The 17,001-nt window shown below is 42.8% G+C and overlaps 1 protein-coding gene across 1 annotated transcript in view; it reads right to left on the reverse strand.

Moving 5' to 3' along the window:
* Positions 1-524: 524 nt before the first annotated feature.
* Positions 525-17,001, reverse strand: part of TOP1 (DNA topoisomerase I) — a 41,665-nt gene continuing 25,188 nt past the window's right edge. Inside the window, exons 5-21 of the mRNA XM_063960254.1 lie at positions 15,649-15,698; positions 14,707-14,802; positions 14,379-14,454; positions 14,203-14,294; positions 7,453-7,568; positions 7,194-7,315; positions 6,990-7,112; positions 6,316-6,503; positions 5,832-5,976; positions 5,377-5,520; positions 4,375-4,560; positions 4,171-4,239; positions 3,391-3,505; positions 3,140-3,267; positions 2,863-2,957; positions 2,370-2,519; positions 525-2,009 (exon numbers count right to left, since the gene is read on the reverse strand). Coding sequence (XP_063816324.1) covers positions 1,907-2,009; positions 2,370-2,519; positions 2,863-2,957; positions 3,140-3,267; positions 3,391-3,505; positions 4,171-4,239; positions 4,375-4,560; positions 5,377-5,520; positions 5,832-5,976; positions 6,316-6,503; positions 6,990-7,112; positions 7,194-7,315; positions 7,453-7,568; positions 14,203-14,294; positions 14,379-14,454; positions 14,707-14,802; positions 15,649-15,698 — 1,998 coding nt within the window. The 3' untranslated portion in view covers positions 525-1,906. The remainder of the gene's footprint in view (positions 2,010-2,369; positions 2,520-2,862; positions 2,958-3,139; positions 3,268-3,390; positions 3,506-4,170; positions 4,240-4,374; positions 4,561-5,376; positions 5,521-5,831; positions 5,977-6,315; positions 6,504-6,989; positions 7,113-7,193; positions 7,316-7,452; positions 7,569-14,202; positions 14,295-14,378; positions 14,455-14,706; positions 14,803-15,648; positions 15,699-17,001) is intronic.

Consider the following 17,001-nt stretch of genomic DNA (forward strand, 5'->3'; position numbering starts at 1 on the left):
AGCCCAGCAGCAGCTAGAACACTGGGCTAGTCCCCCAAATGTGATGAGAAACGGGGGAGTGACATGTGGTTAGACCAAAACCGCACACGTCTGGGAGGTGTGGCCTAGCAGGCACACAGCCACATCCCCTTTGGCACATGCAGTTAGTCCCATGGTTGACTTTTACACGGTTGGGAATTACAGGTTACACTATACACCTGCAAAGAATTATAATGTACTCCATATAAGCAAGGAGTCAAAAATATAATTGTGATACCTAGGACAGGCAGAGAAGTTGCCCATAGCAACCAGAGATCCTTTATTAAGTGCATGCTATAAAAGAATATATCTAAAATCTGATTGGGTTCTACGGACAACTTCTCCTGTCCTCTTTAGAAGGTTTATGCTACAGTCTATGGGGCGAAAATGTATAAAATGTGTACAATTCCATAGCTCTGCAAGCATGACTAGACAACTTCCACCTTTTTCAGTCTCCCCGTAGGAAACACGGAGGTGTGAAGGAAATAATAAAACACACAGACAAGTGCAAGTTGTAGGGCTTTATTTAAATAACCTACACAAGTTAATGGCAAGTCATGATAAAAATAGATGAGGGAAAATAAAAGGAAAAACAAAAATAAAAGGAAGGACTGTTCTGAACACTCATTTATATTAAAAAATAAGCATTCTAAGCAAAACATTCACAATAAATCTCTTTACAGGCTCCGATTTTTAAAACAAAAAAACCTGCACAAGACTCCATTTCTTTCTGACCCAACGGTTTTGCAATTGCCATTACTGAAATATTAGAAAGTCCATAGTGTAATCTGTTTCAAGTAAATCTTTCAAATACAACCAAAGGTTTCAAATAGTTAATCAAAGTATCTCCCCCCCACCCCATTTCAAACAGGCTCCTAAATGCAACATGTTTTGAGTAACCCCGGGAACAAGGCAGGACTGCTACTGACTTATGGTGCAGCAGTTCAGTTTGATAAATAATGCTTTTTATAAAAAAAGGATTACAGGTTTGGTCTCCATTGCACTCCTAGAAATGTACTCTTCACATTAAATAAAGTTCTGTGTTAAAAGCATTTCCTGACATAAAAGTTTAATGTTCCTACAATTGTACATAGCTTAATTTTTTTTTCTTTTGTTTGCTACCAAAGGATTAAATACTTCAAATTAATAGTACATTAGCTATGGGCAAAGAAAAATAGAAGATAAAATCACATTTCTCAAGCAAGATTAAGATTATTTCCCCTTTCAGAAATCTGACAGAAGAAGTCACATTTTATGTAAGTGTCCAAACCAAACAATGTTTGGCTTGAATATAGTTTCACGTTAACTGGGAAAACAGGAGTCAAACTGACCCCCTCAGCTGCCAGACAACAGGCCCCTCTCATCAGCAGAACAGTGTTATCAGGGTAAGGGGATATGTTCAGATGAAAGGGAAGGGTACAATTTATAATTTTCTATTAAAATAGACGTTATTGCAAAAAAATCTTAACTGTAAAAACACACAGGATTTCTCTTTTTTAATTCTATTATACAGACTTTTTTGAAAAGCAGATTTTTTTTTATGCCTGGTGCAAACCTCCCATCTAAGAATACATAAAACCTATGCAGTCACAATTTCAGATTTTCCCACTTTGTACATATGTATATAACTCCTTGTCCATGGGACAATACTGAAGGCAGCATGGGGATATTAATATTACCCAAATTTCTCTATCGGGCGTTAACTTTTTTTTCTCTCTACACATTTTGTTTTCCCCTTAATCTGCTGCATATCCCCTTCCCATCTCAAAATAAAAGTTGATAAAAGGTAAGGCTCACAGCTCTTTATAAAATCTCTTTCTGAGGTGACATCCAGGCTTAAAATAAAATAATTAAAAACAAATTAAAAAAACATTGTCTCTCGCACTCATTAAAACTCATAATCGTCTTCTGCCATATCGATAGCCCATGCAAACTTCTCGCGTTGTGTTTTGTTGTATATCTTCTCAATAGGAATACCAAATTTTTTACACCTAAGAGCAAGAAGAAAAACAAAAGAAAGAAAAAGGAGGTTAGAATAGAGATCTACCTGGCTCTTACGTTAAATACTGCATTATAAGGCAAGATCCAACATAACAAGGTCACCAAGGGCGGGATGTAATGACGCCCAAGATCACCTGAGGTGCGAGATGCCGGCTGATCTCAGACTTTTTTTTTTTAAAGGGGCAATCACTTACAAAGCAAAACCACGCCTTATAAGTGATTGCTGCGTTACAAAAACGTCCGACATCGGCCGCCATCTCATCCGACCCAGTGTCAAAAATCAAAACCAGTTTAATTAAGTTGTAAATACAAAATCAGTGGAGGTCCTGAAGCAAGAAAACAAGCCTCACCAGGCTACAGAGATTCTTGGGTCCAAATAATTTAGTTTTGAGGTTCCAAGTGCAATTTGTTTGTTCTCTTCTCTGTCTGTGGCTTGAACCTCCAATTTCATCAGCTGCTCCTCTACCCTCTGCACGGCTTTCTTCTTGCTTTCCACTAACCTGCAGAAACAAATAGGACAATTTAGCATTAGTAATGGTTATTTAACTAGCGGCAGAATATTGTGCTTTACAATGGGGAACAAATCAAGTCAAGTCTAGGACCTGGTTCTTATCAGATTGACACCCCACTGGCACTTTACTGGTTACTTCTATCATAGCAGACAAGAGAATTTTAAATTCCAAATCTCCAACATCAGTCTATGATGCAGACTGGACAGCTTCCATGCTATATTATAACCACAAGGAGATGGATATGGTGGGGATACCTTGATCCTCAACTTGCCACACACACACACACACACACACGTGCAGACAGGAAAGAAAATCTGCATAGAATACGCACTTTTTAGTTCTCTCATCACGCTTGACCTTGGCATCTGCTTTGGCGCTCTTTAGCTCACGTCTTGCATCTGCCAATTGATCTTTCTTGGCATCAATCTAAAAAGCCAAAAATGAAGGGAATTTCCAGTAAATGTGTTAGATTTGGTAAAAAAAAAAAAAAAAAAAAAAATTAAAAAAAAATTTAATAATATTATTAATTATATATATATATATATATATATATATATATATATATATAAAAACTCAGTCTCACAATCAACATGATCTAGAGATCGTACCTTGGTCTGCAAGTTCATCATAGATTTTTCAAATGTTTTAGGAGGAGCGCGTTGATGGTTGCACAATATAGCCACAGCTCTGTTGGCACGGTTATAAGATAAAATTTTGGCAGGAACGTTATCATCACCTGCAAAATAAAAGGAGTTTCATTTAAGTACAAGTAAAAAAAAGAAAAGAAACCAAAACAAAAAATGTAATTTCAGAGACTATTGTTTACCATACATGGCCTGCACATAAAGAATGGCTTTACCGTTTGTGAGCTCCTTCAGCTGTTGCTGTAAGGTGATGGAGGCATTGTATGTTCTGAATACTTTGGCCGTCAATCCATCCATCAGATCTTGAAGGTGCTTATTTAGAATGCTTGTCTACAGTAGAAGAAAATATTACACTCCTTGACAGTTTGCTTTGATTATAAAGTCATCAACAAAACCATTAGCACGTCCGCTTTCTGAAACTACTACAATTCCACCAGCCAGAATCTGCCCATGCCCCACCTCGCACCTTCCCTGCTTAACAAAAGACAAAATCTTGCAGGACCACCTGTACTTCCGCTACAGGTAAAGATTACTTTATTTGGCAAGCGGAATGCTCATAGGGCTACATATGAATGGGTGGTATTCAATGTGACCGCCGGTCAGCTGACCGACAGTCACATAACCTCCTCCGTGAGCCCGACGGCTCACTATCCCGATGGTCGGCATGCCGACCAACAGGGACTATTTCCACTCGTGGGTGTCCACGACACCCATAGAGTGGGAATAGAACCCGTGGCGACCGCAGGTCGCCACCAAGCCCGCAGCGTGGCGAGCGCGCAAGGGGCTTGCTGCACTCGCCCCTCCGCCGGGATCCCGGCGTCTCTATGCTGCCGGGATCCCGGCGTCGGTAAGGTGACCGGAGGTCAGGAGACCGCCGGTCACCAGTACTACACCCCATATGAATGTATAGTCTTATCATTGCAAAACAATTAAAAAAAAAAAAAAACTCCCAAAAACCCACACAATCCAAAAAAATAGAAAAATGCACAACTTACATTGAGTCTGTCAAACAAGTCATCCTCAGGTTGTTTGTTTTCCATGAAGAGCTGCAAATTCTTGAAAACCTTAAACAGGAAAAACAAGTGCATGAAATGACAGCAAGACACAATTTGGACAGTAACAGGGCCACATTTACAATGAAATGCAGATTGGACAATGCAAACAGCGATTACGATCAGAACATGTTGGCGGGTACCTACCCTCTTTTCCACAGGCACCTTGTTGTAGTAGCGGATGGAATCTTTACCCAGGAAATCAAACTCCACCACATACTCCTGTCCATCAATCTCTGGGTAAAGCTTTATGTGTTCTACTCTCAAGGAGCAACAGCCTACAGTGTCTGCGGTCTCTCCCTCTTCCTTCTCATTACCAGCTCTCAGTGCAAGCTGGAAAAGACAGACAATTGTTCGCTACTATACCAGGATGCTTTATTGTTCCAACAAAAGTTAAAAAAAAAAAACATACAACTCATGGAAACTTTGCAAGTAAATTGAATATCGTGCCAGCATTGGTAATGTAAAGATACCAACTCCATAACCACCCTTGAAATCCTATTGCCAACACTTCAACTCTTAAAGGAAAGGCTGTACATTCAAACTAGGCAGGAAACGCGAGACTTTGAATAGGGTAGAAAAACTACTTTACAGAACTACAATGTGAATAGGAGACATTTTGGAAGCAGCTTGCGGGACGCAGTATTACAAAAACATACTACCAATGTACAAAGCATGTTCATGATTGACCCTTCAGGAATCACAAGAGAACACAGTGAGTACTTTAATAGGCAGAACACATTTTACATAATCAGAACTCACTGTAGACTAACCAGTCTGTAAAGCTACTCGGGGCAGTATCCTATTAGCTGTGATAAAACATCGGGTGCGAAAAACACAGGTTTCACTGAACCTGTGCATTTTCGTGAGAAAAGGCATTTGTTTACGGGCGATCTAATAGAATGGCCTGAAAAAAAAATAAAAAAATTGGTGAAACATCGGACAAACTAACGTTTTTGTGATAAAGAGCCCCGTTTCTGGGGATTTGGATTCGCATGCCCAAAGCAGGTGAAACAAAAGCACTGATAAGCTGCGGCTCGTGACAGCTTATCGGGGCCAATAGGATAGCCCCGCGCGAGACATTTTGCCACTGTAATGTTGGCGTAACATGTTTTGCATTATTAGATATCTTATAACCACTGCCCTCACCTTATCGATAAAGTACAATGCAACAGATCTCTGCCTGGCCTTCATTTCCTTGGATTTCCAGTCTTCCCGGTAAGTGTTACGGATCTTCTCAACACAAAGCTTCAGCCTGCGGGCAGTCTCATACTTCTGCCAGTCTTTCTCTCCCTAATAAAACAATAAAAATCAAAAACACTCCCATGTGTCGAAAAAAATAAAAAACTCAAACTAGAGGTCTAACCCTTTATAAAGGGCAAATATAGGGCTTTGCAAAAATTTTTTATTTCCAGCGACTGACAATACTGTTCAAGTAAACAGATGGTCTGAACATTATTAGCTCAATGGGCTATGACTTCTTCACCGAAATTGATTTGTTTTGACAGAACGGAATAAAATACATAAAAAGCCATTAGTGACGTCAGGATATAGAAATAGAAACCAAACTCATAACTGTCAGAGTGCCATTAATAGTCTCTTACCTTAATACGGGAGCTGGGGTTCAGCATTATGTATTTTATGGACCCCTGAATATTCTCAGTCCAGGACACTAACCAGGTGACCTTATTATCATATCGCACCTCCTTCCACTTGTGACCAGCAGGAGGAGTGGGAATCTTTGAATCTCTAGGGAAGGGCACACAAAAAGGAAAATAAAAAGTTTGGTAAACACTCACCACATCCACCAATATTATGGCCACCTTCATTACACCCCTAATAGCAGAATTTGACTAGGGCATCTACTAGAAGGGAGTGGACCAAAAGGAAATATATAAGCCACCCAGTTATCCTCTTTTAATCAGCTCTTTACTGAAGCCTCAAGAATTCTTACAACAATCAATCCCCCAGGCTCGCTAGAGAATTCTAAACAATTTCTTAAACACCTCAAATCAGTTTTCTTCCTTGTTATTTAATAGCCAACACAAACTCAGCACCAAGTACCAATCTATATAGTTCACCACATACTTGCTGCAGTTAATGATAATATTCTCAGGCATGATCCTCCTCTTCAGCTTGCCCATCTTTGGATGATTGCCTCGGCCTCTAAACAAGCCTGGGGGTTCTATCCGGAAATTGGCGATGCGTTCTTTGTGGTTGTCCATAATACAGTAACCATATTCCTGTACCAATCGCTCATTCTCCAATTTTATTTTCTACAGGAAAATTGGGGGAAATGAGAATTGGTGTGAATGACCTTTTATTTCAATATCAATAATAAAAATCTAATATGAATACAGTGAAATATATCCCACTTTACAGTTTGTAGCAACACCTAGCATGAAATATACAATAGTGGCTAGAATATTATTTACCTAGTGATTTAGGATCGATAAATAAAGAGGTAATTTACACAGATTTCTCAGTTTTATCCTAGAAGCCCAGTGATTGGCACCATGGAGTGTCGCTGTGGCATTATGGATTTCTGCACAAAGGTTTGCATGCACTAGGAAGGTGCAAATCACCACTTTTTAAATGTTAAATTCCATCAAGGATAAAACATGTTCCGTGTAGGTTTTACTTCTGCAAAATGCACAATTCTAGTAAAACTTATGTGATCAGGCTTCCTTTGAAAATGATAGGTGGTCACGGTTTCATTTAGTTTTTTTATTTTTAATCAAAAGATATAATATAAAAAGTACCAGTTTCTCCTCCTTTGTCATTTGCTTTCTGGCCTCAGACTGGGCCTTGAAGTACTGGCTTAGCTCATTGAAGTCACACTTGTTCAGGTTGGTGAGGAGATTTCGTTCATCAGTGGTCATTTCCTAAAATAGGGCAGAACACTGGTTACAGCTGAACCCTGAAGAAACCATTTACAGAGAGAAATCTAGAGCAACTCTAGGCACCTTCTTCCAGTCTTTAAAGAAGTTCTTCCTGAAGATGTCCTTTGTAGTGTATTCATGATCCAACATTTTGGCAAAGAAAGTGGCTACCTCCTCTGCTTTGGGGCTGAGCTTGACAACTTTACCTATGGTCAAACCGCAGAACTTTTAGCATCCTTCACAGTCACTAAGCATCGGTTATGAAGTACATGTAACCCCCAAAATGCTAGCATTAAGTGCTCAAATAGGTAATGAGCAAAGGGGATCAGAAACCCAGTCATACCATCATAGAAAAATTTCACATTGTCTGGGAGAGGCTCATATGGCGGAGCAAAGACAGGGCCTTTGTGTTCCAGGAATTTCCACTTTATGCCATCGGCATGACGTTCTTCTTCCCACCTGAGGGGAAAATGCAGCCAATGAACAGAAAAGTATAAATCTTTATGGTAAAACTTACCGTTGATAACGCTATTTCTCCTAAGTCCACAGGATAACATTGGGATATGATGACGCAACAGTGGATTTGCACCAAACGGTCAAAGCTTTCGGCCTCCCAGCATGCAACGACCCGTTGCATATATCATCAGCCATATATCCCCGCCTCCTGGCTCAGGCAAATCAGTTTTTCCAAAGCTCAATGCAGGAGCATCATAAAGAGCCCTAATTAGGTGAGAACACACCTGCACACCCTTCCGTACAAGAAGGAAGAGGTTAGTCAGTGAAAAGGATCCTCAAATCAGGTGCGTCAGGGTGTGAAATAGCGCTACAAACGGTACGTTTTACCATAACTTATTTCTCCGGCAGGGTCCACAGGTTATCTACAGAATAACATTGGGATGTCCCAAAGCAATTTAGTGGTGGGGAAGCTCCCGATTGGACAGGAAAATCCTTCGCCCGAATTCAGCATCCTGAGAGGCAATGGTATCAAAGGCATAATGTCTAATAAATGTGTTAATGGAAGACCATGTGGCTGCCTTACATAGCTGTTCTGCTGCCAATGAAGGACCTACCTAACGAGTAGAGTGAGCAGAGACATTACAAGGAACAGGGAGAACAGCTCGAGTGTATGCTTCTGAAATAGTCATCCGAAGCCACCTCGCCAGTGTCTGCTTATCAGCATGCAATCCTCTCTTGTGAAATCCGTAGAGAACGAAGAGTGTGTCGGTCTTTCGGATGGCACCGGTACAATCCACGTAGATCCTGAAAGCATGGACTACGTCCAACGATGCATCTCCCGCAGAAAGGTCCGGCCCCTGGAAGACCGGGACTACAATTTCTTAGTATTTAGACACCACCTTAGGAAGATACCCAAATTTGGTTCTGAGAACCGCTCTATACGGATTAAAAATAAAATAAATAAATATGCAGCCAATTTAGGACGTGTTTGATCTGCCGATTGTGAGCATTGAGTCCGTAAGCTGAGACGCTGACCCATTGGAGACTGTAGCGAGAACTGTGTAGGATGAGCCGCAGGCTGTGATCCGGAGACGGCAGCAATTCCTCTTCACACTGGTGCTTTTAAACTATGATGTATGCGAGCATATGTTATGTGTAGTAAAACGTTCTGACATTTATATCTCACGGAGTGCACCCTCATTTCTTTTTAGTGATATATATATATATATTTTATCACAAAAGGAGGGCAACCTAACAATGTCCCTCAATCTGAAACTCTTCTGGCTGAAGCAACAGCCAGTAGAAAGAGAACTTTAGCTGTCACCCATTTAGGATCCACTCATTTAAGTGGTTCAAATGGGGCAACTTGAAGGGCCTTTAGGACTAAACTTAAGTCCCTAGGCACTGTAGGAGGAACAAAAGGAGGTTGAAGGTGCAGCATTCCCTGGAAAAAAGTGCGCACATCCTGTAGGTTAGCAATTTTCTTTTGGAACCATACAGTCAATGCAGACACTTGTACTCTCAAGGAAGCACCCATAAACCTTTGTCCATTCGTGCCTGAAGGAATGCTAAGACTCTGGAAACTAAGGTCAAATTTCCAGTTACTACACCACTGAATATAGGCTTGCCATATTCGGTGACAAATGCGAGCTGAGGAAGGTTTCCTTGCTCTGAGCATAGTTATATTTATTACCTGTTGTGAGAATCCTCTTGCTTTCAGGATGGAAGTCTCAAGAGCCATGCCGTCAAATGAGTCGATCCAGGTGCTTGTGATAGCAAGGACACGGAGACAGTAGATCTGGACATTGAGGGAATAGCAATGGAGCATCCATCACTATCCCCTGCAGATCTGTGTACCAATGTCTTCTGGGCCATGGCGGAGCTAATCGTATCACGGCGCCCCGTCCTTGTTTTGCCTTTGGCATCACCCTGGGTAATAGGGTGTTTGGTGGAAATACATAGGCCAGAAGAAAATCCCATCTCACTGACAGGGCATCCACAAAGATCACTTTGGGATCCTTTGTTCTTAACCCATATGCAGGAACTTAAATGTTCAGACGAGACGCCATGAGATCCATCTCTGGTAACCACCACTTTTCTACTAGAGTCTGGAAGACCTTGGGGTGTGAAGCCCATTCGTTTGCATGAATGGCGTGTCGACTGAGAAAACCCGCTTTCCAGTTTAGGACTCCAGGAACGAACACTGCAGACAAGGTTGGAAGATGAAGTTCTGCCCACTTTATTGTGTGACTTACCCCCGTCTATACATACTGGCTGCGAGTTCCTCCCTGATGGTTGAGGTACACTACTGCCGTTGCATTGTCAGAGCTGATTTGGACTGGTTTCCCCTGAAGGATGTCCTTTGCCTAAATAAGGGGCATATATATGGCCCGAAGTTCCAATATATTTATTGGCAGGCAACTTTGTTCCTCGATCCACTGCCCCTGGAAGCAACTCCTTCCAGACACCGCTCCCCAGCCCTGAAGACTGGTATCTGTTGTCAGAATTCCCCAATCTGATATCCAAAAGGGTCTCCCTTTGTCCAGAAGGGATGTCTGTGGCTAATGACCTCCTTACTTCCAGAGGAAAGACCCTAGTCTGATTTTATTGTCGGATGAAAACCATTCCATTTGGAAAGGATCAGACGTTGCAGAGGCCTCGAATGGAACGGAGCATATTCCACCATGTTGAATGTCGACACCATCAACCCCATCACACACACATTGCGGCGTGAATGGATACCCTTTGACTGTGTAGCAGCTCCTGAATCCTTGACTGAACCTTGGATATTTTGTTCAGAGGTAGAAATACTCTCTTAAGACCTGAATCCAGCACAGCCCCCAAATGAGTCATCCATTGGGACGAAACCAGGGATGACTTTGCCCAATTTATAAGCCAACCGCGTCTCTGCAAACAAGCTATTGTCTGTTGCAGATGACACTGAAGCAATTCCTGAGACTCTGTCAGGATTAATAAGTCTTCGAGTTATGGAAGAATCCTTATCCCCTGCTGACAGAGATAAGATGCCATCACCACCATCATTTTGGTGAATACTCAGAGCTGTGGCCAGTCCAAATGGTAGGGTCCGAAACTGAAAATGATGCTGGAGGATAGCAAACCTGAGATATGTTAGGCCTGAAACTGAAAATGATGGAGGATAGCAAACCTGAGATAGCGCTGATGGAACAGTGCTATAGGAACATGTAGGTAAGCATCCTGTATATCCAAGGATACCATAATATCCTCCAGTTCCATGGCCACAACTGCATAACCATGAGATACTGCTTCTTGTACCCAGGCATCTGTGGTAGATTGCGGCCAGACCGGTGCAAACTGAAGTCGGCCTCCCTCCATGGGGTCTGCCAGGTGGAGGCCCGCACCATCAGGCTGATGGCTTATCTGATTTGGAAGCCAGTCCTCTGGTAGCTCAATGCTTTTTAGTCTTACTAGACTTGTCAGATTGAGACTGTTTGCCATAACCCTTTCCTTTTGCTTTCCCTTGAGTCCGAAAAGCCGCAAATCTAGGCTTGGATGTGTGTGTGTGTGGAGGGAAACTTCACTTTCTCCAAAATACTGTCTAATTCTTTAACAAAAAGAATATCTCCAGTAAAAGGCAAAGACTCCAGAACCTTCTTGGATTCTGAGTCAGCTTTCCATATACGTAGCCAGACCGCTCTGCGAGCTGCTACTGCTGAGGCTGATGCCTGAGAACCAATCGTACCCATATCCAAAGCCGCTTCTTCCATACAAATAGCTGCCTATTTGATATGTGCAATATGGGATTTTTGCTCTCTAGATGCCATTGAAAAATCATCCTCTAATGCATCAGGCCAGGCTGCCATTGCTTTTGCCATCCAGGCTGAAGCCATGGCTGGTCTTATGATTGCCCCAGACAAAGAGAAACTTGTTTTTAGAAAGCTATCTTACTATCCGTGACATCATTTAATGATGTAACGTAGATTTTCACACCAACCGAATGACAAGAGTATCTACTTTGGGAGCCACCTCCCTTTTTAAACAGTCCCCAGCTGGAAGAGGATAATTGGGAATTCCATTTCTTTGGAATCGCAAACTTTTTACTGGGCGTAACCCAGGCTTCTTGCATCATTTTCGTCAGCTGATCTGACCCAGGAAACTCAGTCTTAACTGTTTTGGGACGTTTAAACACAGGTGCCTTAGCTTTTAACAAAGGCTCTGCTGCCTCTTCTAAGGCTAGAATGGCTTTCATAGCACTAATTAGCTCAGGTGTGTCCACTCAGCTGAGGCCTTCCTCCTCGTCTCTGTATGCAGACCCGGAGTTTGATGAGTCCTCATCCTCCGACAAGTCCTCATCTGAAACATGTGTAGACTGAACATATTGTTTCTTGTCTATGTGATTTACTTACCACCGGCCTTTTCAGCCTGCTTTTGTAGAGAGGCTGCCAATTCCTGTGCTGGATGTGATAAACCCCAGGTGGAATGTTGCATGTAAGGATTAAAAGGGTAACCTATCCCTGGTATAGGAGCTGGCATTATCCGCTCAGCTATACTGGATAATGTCTGTGCAAAAGCTGCCCATGGGCGTTCAACTTGAACCTGTGCTTGCCTTGGATTATTTAAGAGGCTTCAGTGATAGCTAAAACAATTTGCACATAATCCATTCTAATACAGATCCTGAAAGGTAATCCAGCTTTGCAAGACAAACACGAAATGAGTGTTGGTGTTGCTGTGGAAAGTGTATTTTGTGACTGTAATCACTTTAAAATTTATTAAAATGACATACAATCCGACCCTACCCTGCTTTGCACCAGCATTGAGGATCGGATTACACAGGAAACTGACAGAATTATAGTAAAGTCAGCAATCACACTAGCAATCAGTCACAGGTTATACATTAGTATAATGAGCAATATGAGCACATAATCAACTACAAATACATTTCAAGTATGTAGGAAAACATATTACTGCATTACCTTATTCAAAGTTTTAAACCGTATTCAGTCGCACAGCAATAGAAAACAGCAGCAATAGTGTTCAGACCCATATGCATCAGGCACTTACCCAACTTTAGGCCCAAAGTCTCGTTCGTACTCAAGGGTAGATAGAGACTTTGGGCCTAATTCAGACCCGATCGTAGCCGTGCAAAATTTTGCGTGGCTACGATCAGCCACCCTGATATGCGGGGGTACGCACAGCACAGGGCTAGTCTGCCCTGCATGTCTGGCCCTCCCCCCCGCCGCACAGGTACAAAAGCATTGCACGGGGCGATGCTTTTGTACCTGAAGAGTAGCTCCCTACCAGCGCAGCAGCTGCGTGTGACGTCACGCAGCCGTGGCCTGCCCCCCCGCACGGTCAGGGCACGCCTGCATTCCCCCCAATACAGCGGTGCACCGCCGCCACCCCGCGAACGCCTCTGCCTGTCAATCAGGCAGAGGCGATCGCTGGGCTGAGATGCCGATCGCATCTCTGGCATGTGCTGGCGCAGTTCAGACCTGATCGCCTGCTGTGCGAAAACGCACAGCAGCGATCAGGTCTGAATTAGCCCCTTAGTGCTGTATCGCCCGGCTAAGGAAAGTGGTATACAGGGAGACTTAACCCCGCTTCCAGAATCGATCAATACGTTAGCGAACGCAGAGTGGATTCAGATGCTAATAGTGTACACACTCGCCCAGCGAAGCTACAGTGAACACTGACACACCAGTCACACAGCTATACTGCAACTGGGTCCTATTAGATACACAGTGTCTCAGACAGAGGCGGAACTCAGTTCATGGTAGTAAACTTGGAGGAAACTGGTCATGTATCGGGGGGGGGGGGGGGGAGGATGACCAAGGGAGCGTCTAACTCCCCACTGCTGACATCAACTCTAGGGATCGCGGACTCATACTACCCCTGGAGCCTATGATCGCTAAGGCCTAGCGCTGGTGCACCTGAGGTGGCAGCCGCGTCAGTAACTGCTCGGTAGTCTCCTCCCGAAACAGTGCGGCTGTGTCAGTGTTCCCCTACGAAGAAGAACCAATGACTTACCTACTCTCCGTGCTCCGGCCACAGCCTGGCAACGTCTGCTGGACTTGCTAGTACATCATACACAGACGCCCGCCGAAACAGCACTGTACACGTGGATAAGTGTTGTCGCGACCTGGTGGGGAGTTGTTGGAGCTACTCATTCTAAGGTACGCTTTTAAGAAAGATCGATAAAAATAAAATAAAATAGTAAGACTATAAAAATTAAATAAAAAAAAAGCTTATGGCTGTTAAAAACCAAATGGGCTATTGACTGATTTGCAAGAAAACCGATTTGCCTGAGCCAGGGATATATAGACTGCCTGTTGCATGCTGGGAGGCCGAAAGCTTTGACCGTTTGGGGCAAATCCGTTGTCGCATCATCATATCCCAATGTTATCCTGTGGATAACCTGTGGACCCTGTTGGAGAAACAGCAGGTAAGATTCAGACCAGTAAAGTGACAAGGGGAAAAAAATAAATAAAAAAACACTTCTACACTAGCCATTACTTATAGTTTTGAACCCCATACAAATCGTATTGGTTTACATTAAATTGTGCTTCATAAATGGGGGAGGGGGGGGCTGAGCAGCAGCCTTCTAACGACCAAAGTGTTGAATGTCTAGCAAAAATAATTAGTATACATTAGCCATTACCATTTCCACTTTTCTTCCTCCTCTTTTTTTCCCTTTTTCTTCTTAACCTCTCCCGCTTCGCCTTTGATTTTATTTTTCTTGGGTTTCACATCCTAGAAGAGATGTGTAAGGTTACCCCAGGGAATGGCTTCTCTGTACCAGGACATCTTTATCTAAGAGATCCAGGTATCTCTTACCTCCACTTCCACTTGTTTGCGTTTCTTGCCTTTTTTAACATCTTCGGTTTTAATTTTCTTGGGTTTATAGTCAGCGCTGAGGGGGAAAAAATAAACACAGGGTTCGTGGAAAATAATAGATAACCATACTGTAGAAATATATTTTAAACATAGCCTATAATGTTTAGTTAAATATAAGATCACAAAATCAACTCTGAATAGTTTCTTGCTCACCATTATCTACAATGGTCATGAATTACCGAAACAGGATGCCAGTTTTCTTCTTATAACACTTAAAACAAAATGTAAACATTTAAAAAACAGTTATGGTACCCAAACCCACACATACTCTTCATCATCTCTGGATCTCTTCAGTGCTTTGTTATGCTGCTTAGGAGAGATGGTGTAGCCTTCATCTTCTGGCTCATCTTTAACGTGAGGAGGACTAAGGAGAGAACAGTTCACTATAATACAGCAATGTACATACAAACAACTCAGACACTTGAACAAGCTTTGTGCAACTAGGTATTAGACAAAAGTCACAGATTACTTCAGAAATTAATAAATAGGTTTAATAAAATAGGGGGGGGAAAAAATTGAAATAAAGTAGAGTAATATGACTGAGCAGGAGCTCAGTCAGCAGTGACCGGCTCCCTCGGCACAAATTCAAAACTGAGGGATGATGGGGAATAGAGGGGGAGAAGCCTGTTTCACTTCTTAGATTATTTAAAGTGCCAACTCCCTGTAAGCCACCATCGCCCCCCACAGTCTTGAAGTTGTGCCAGTGTCCCATAGTGGCTGACAGAAAATACATTAACATTAGGCTACCCATTTGTCTTGACAATTTCAAAGCTACAGTGGGACAAGCCATCTAATTATTTATGATTCAGAGTTGCACGCAAGTCAGTCACAATTGTACTTGCATTGCATAAAAGAAACAAATTACGGATAGTTGCCCACATAACGAGTTGCAGGAATCTATGCAACCGCCCTATACATTTGGTTGTGTAAATAGCCATCATCAAGAAACACTTGCACCAGCATATGATAAAACAGAAGCATCTAAAATAGATGTACTTATAAATAGTGGTAAAACCCCAATGCCACCAAGTTATGCCCATTCACCCACCAATGGAGCTGCCACTCAATTGCCAATAGACGCATGCGTCCAGATACAGAGCATGCCAAGTGATTAAAAAAAAAATTATTGCAAAATCCATCTTCAAAACAGACTGGATACAGGTCAATGCAATTTTCTTAATACAGTGTACACCCAAATTCTCTAACTTACCTAGAGAAACCATTTTCTTTCTTCACTTTGACACCGTCAGAGGATTTTATCTGCAAAACACACACAAGAAAAAAAAAAAAAAAAGTTTTTCTCTCTCTACACAACAACCCAGTTTAAGACCCTTTTTTTGTTAATAGACGGGCTCTGCAGGAGACATGGGCACTAAAAAGAACTTTAGATATGGTGTGCACTGGCTCCTCCCTCTATGCCCCTCCTCCAGACCTGTTAGAGAAACTGTGCCCAGAGGAGACGGACAGTACGAGGAAAGGATTTTTGTTAACCTAAGGGCAAGATTCATACCAGCCCACACCATCCACACCGCATAACATGGAATATACGAACCAGTTAACAGTATGAAACAAAACAGCATCAGCCAACGACTGATCCTAACTGTAACATAACCCTTATGTAAGCAAAAACAATATACAAGCCTTGCAGAAGATAGTGCGCACTGGGATGGGCGCCCAGCATCCTCTACGGACTAGGAGAAAAAGATTTACCGGTAGGTTTAAAATCTTATTTTCTCTTACGTCCTAGAGGATGCTGGGGACTCCGTAAGGACCATGGGGATTATACCAAAGCTCCAAAACGGGCGGGAGAGTGCGGATGACTCTGCAGCACCGATTGAGCAAACATGAGGTCCTCGTCAGCCAGGGTATCAAACTTGTAGAACTTTGCAAAGGTATTTGAACCCGACCAAGTAGCAGCTCGGCACAGCTGTAATGCCGAGACACCTCGGGCAACCGCCCAAGAAGAGTCCACCTTCCTAGTGGAATGGGCCTTTACAGAATTTGGTAACGGCAATCCAGCCGTAGAATGAGCCTGCTGAATCGTGTTACAGATCCAGCGAGCAATAGTCTGCTTCGAAGCAGGAGCGCCAACCTTGTCGGCTGCATACAGGACAAACAGTGCCTCTGTTTTCCTAACCCGAGCCGTTCTGGCCACATAAATTTTCAATGCCCTGACCACATCAAGGGACTCTGAATCCTCCCAGTTCTGCGTAGCCACAGGCACCACAATAGGCTGGTTCATATGAAAAGATGAAACCACCTTGGGCAAAAATTGAGGACGAGTCCGCAATTCCGCTCTATCCACATGGAAAATCAGATAGGGGCTTTTGTGAGATAAAGCCGCCAACTCAGACACTCGCCTAGCCGATGCCAAGGCCAACAACATGACCACTTTCCAAGTGAGATACTTTAATTCCACCGTTTTAAGTGGTTCAAACCAGTGAGACTTAAGGAACCGCAACACCACATTAAGGTCCCAGGGTGCCACTGGAGGTACAAAAGGAGGCTGGATATACAGCACTCCCTTCACAAAAGTCTGTACTTCTGGGAGAGAAGCCAATTC

This window comes from Pseudophryne corroboree, chromosome 3, assembly GCF_028390025.1.
Source record: "Pseudophryne corroboree isolate aPseCor3 chromosome 3, aPseCor3.hap2, whole genome shotgun sequence".
NCBI classification, from domain to species: Eukaryota; Metazoa; Chordata; class Amphibia; order Anura; family Myobatrachidae; genus Pseudophryne; species Pseudophryne corroboree.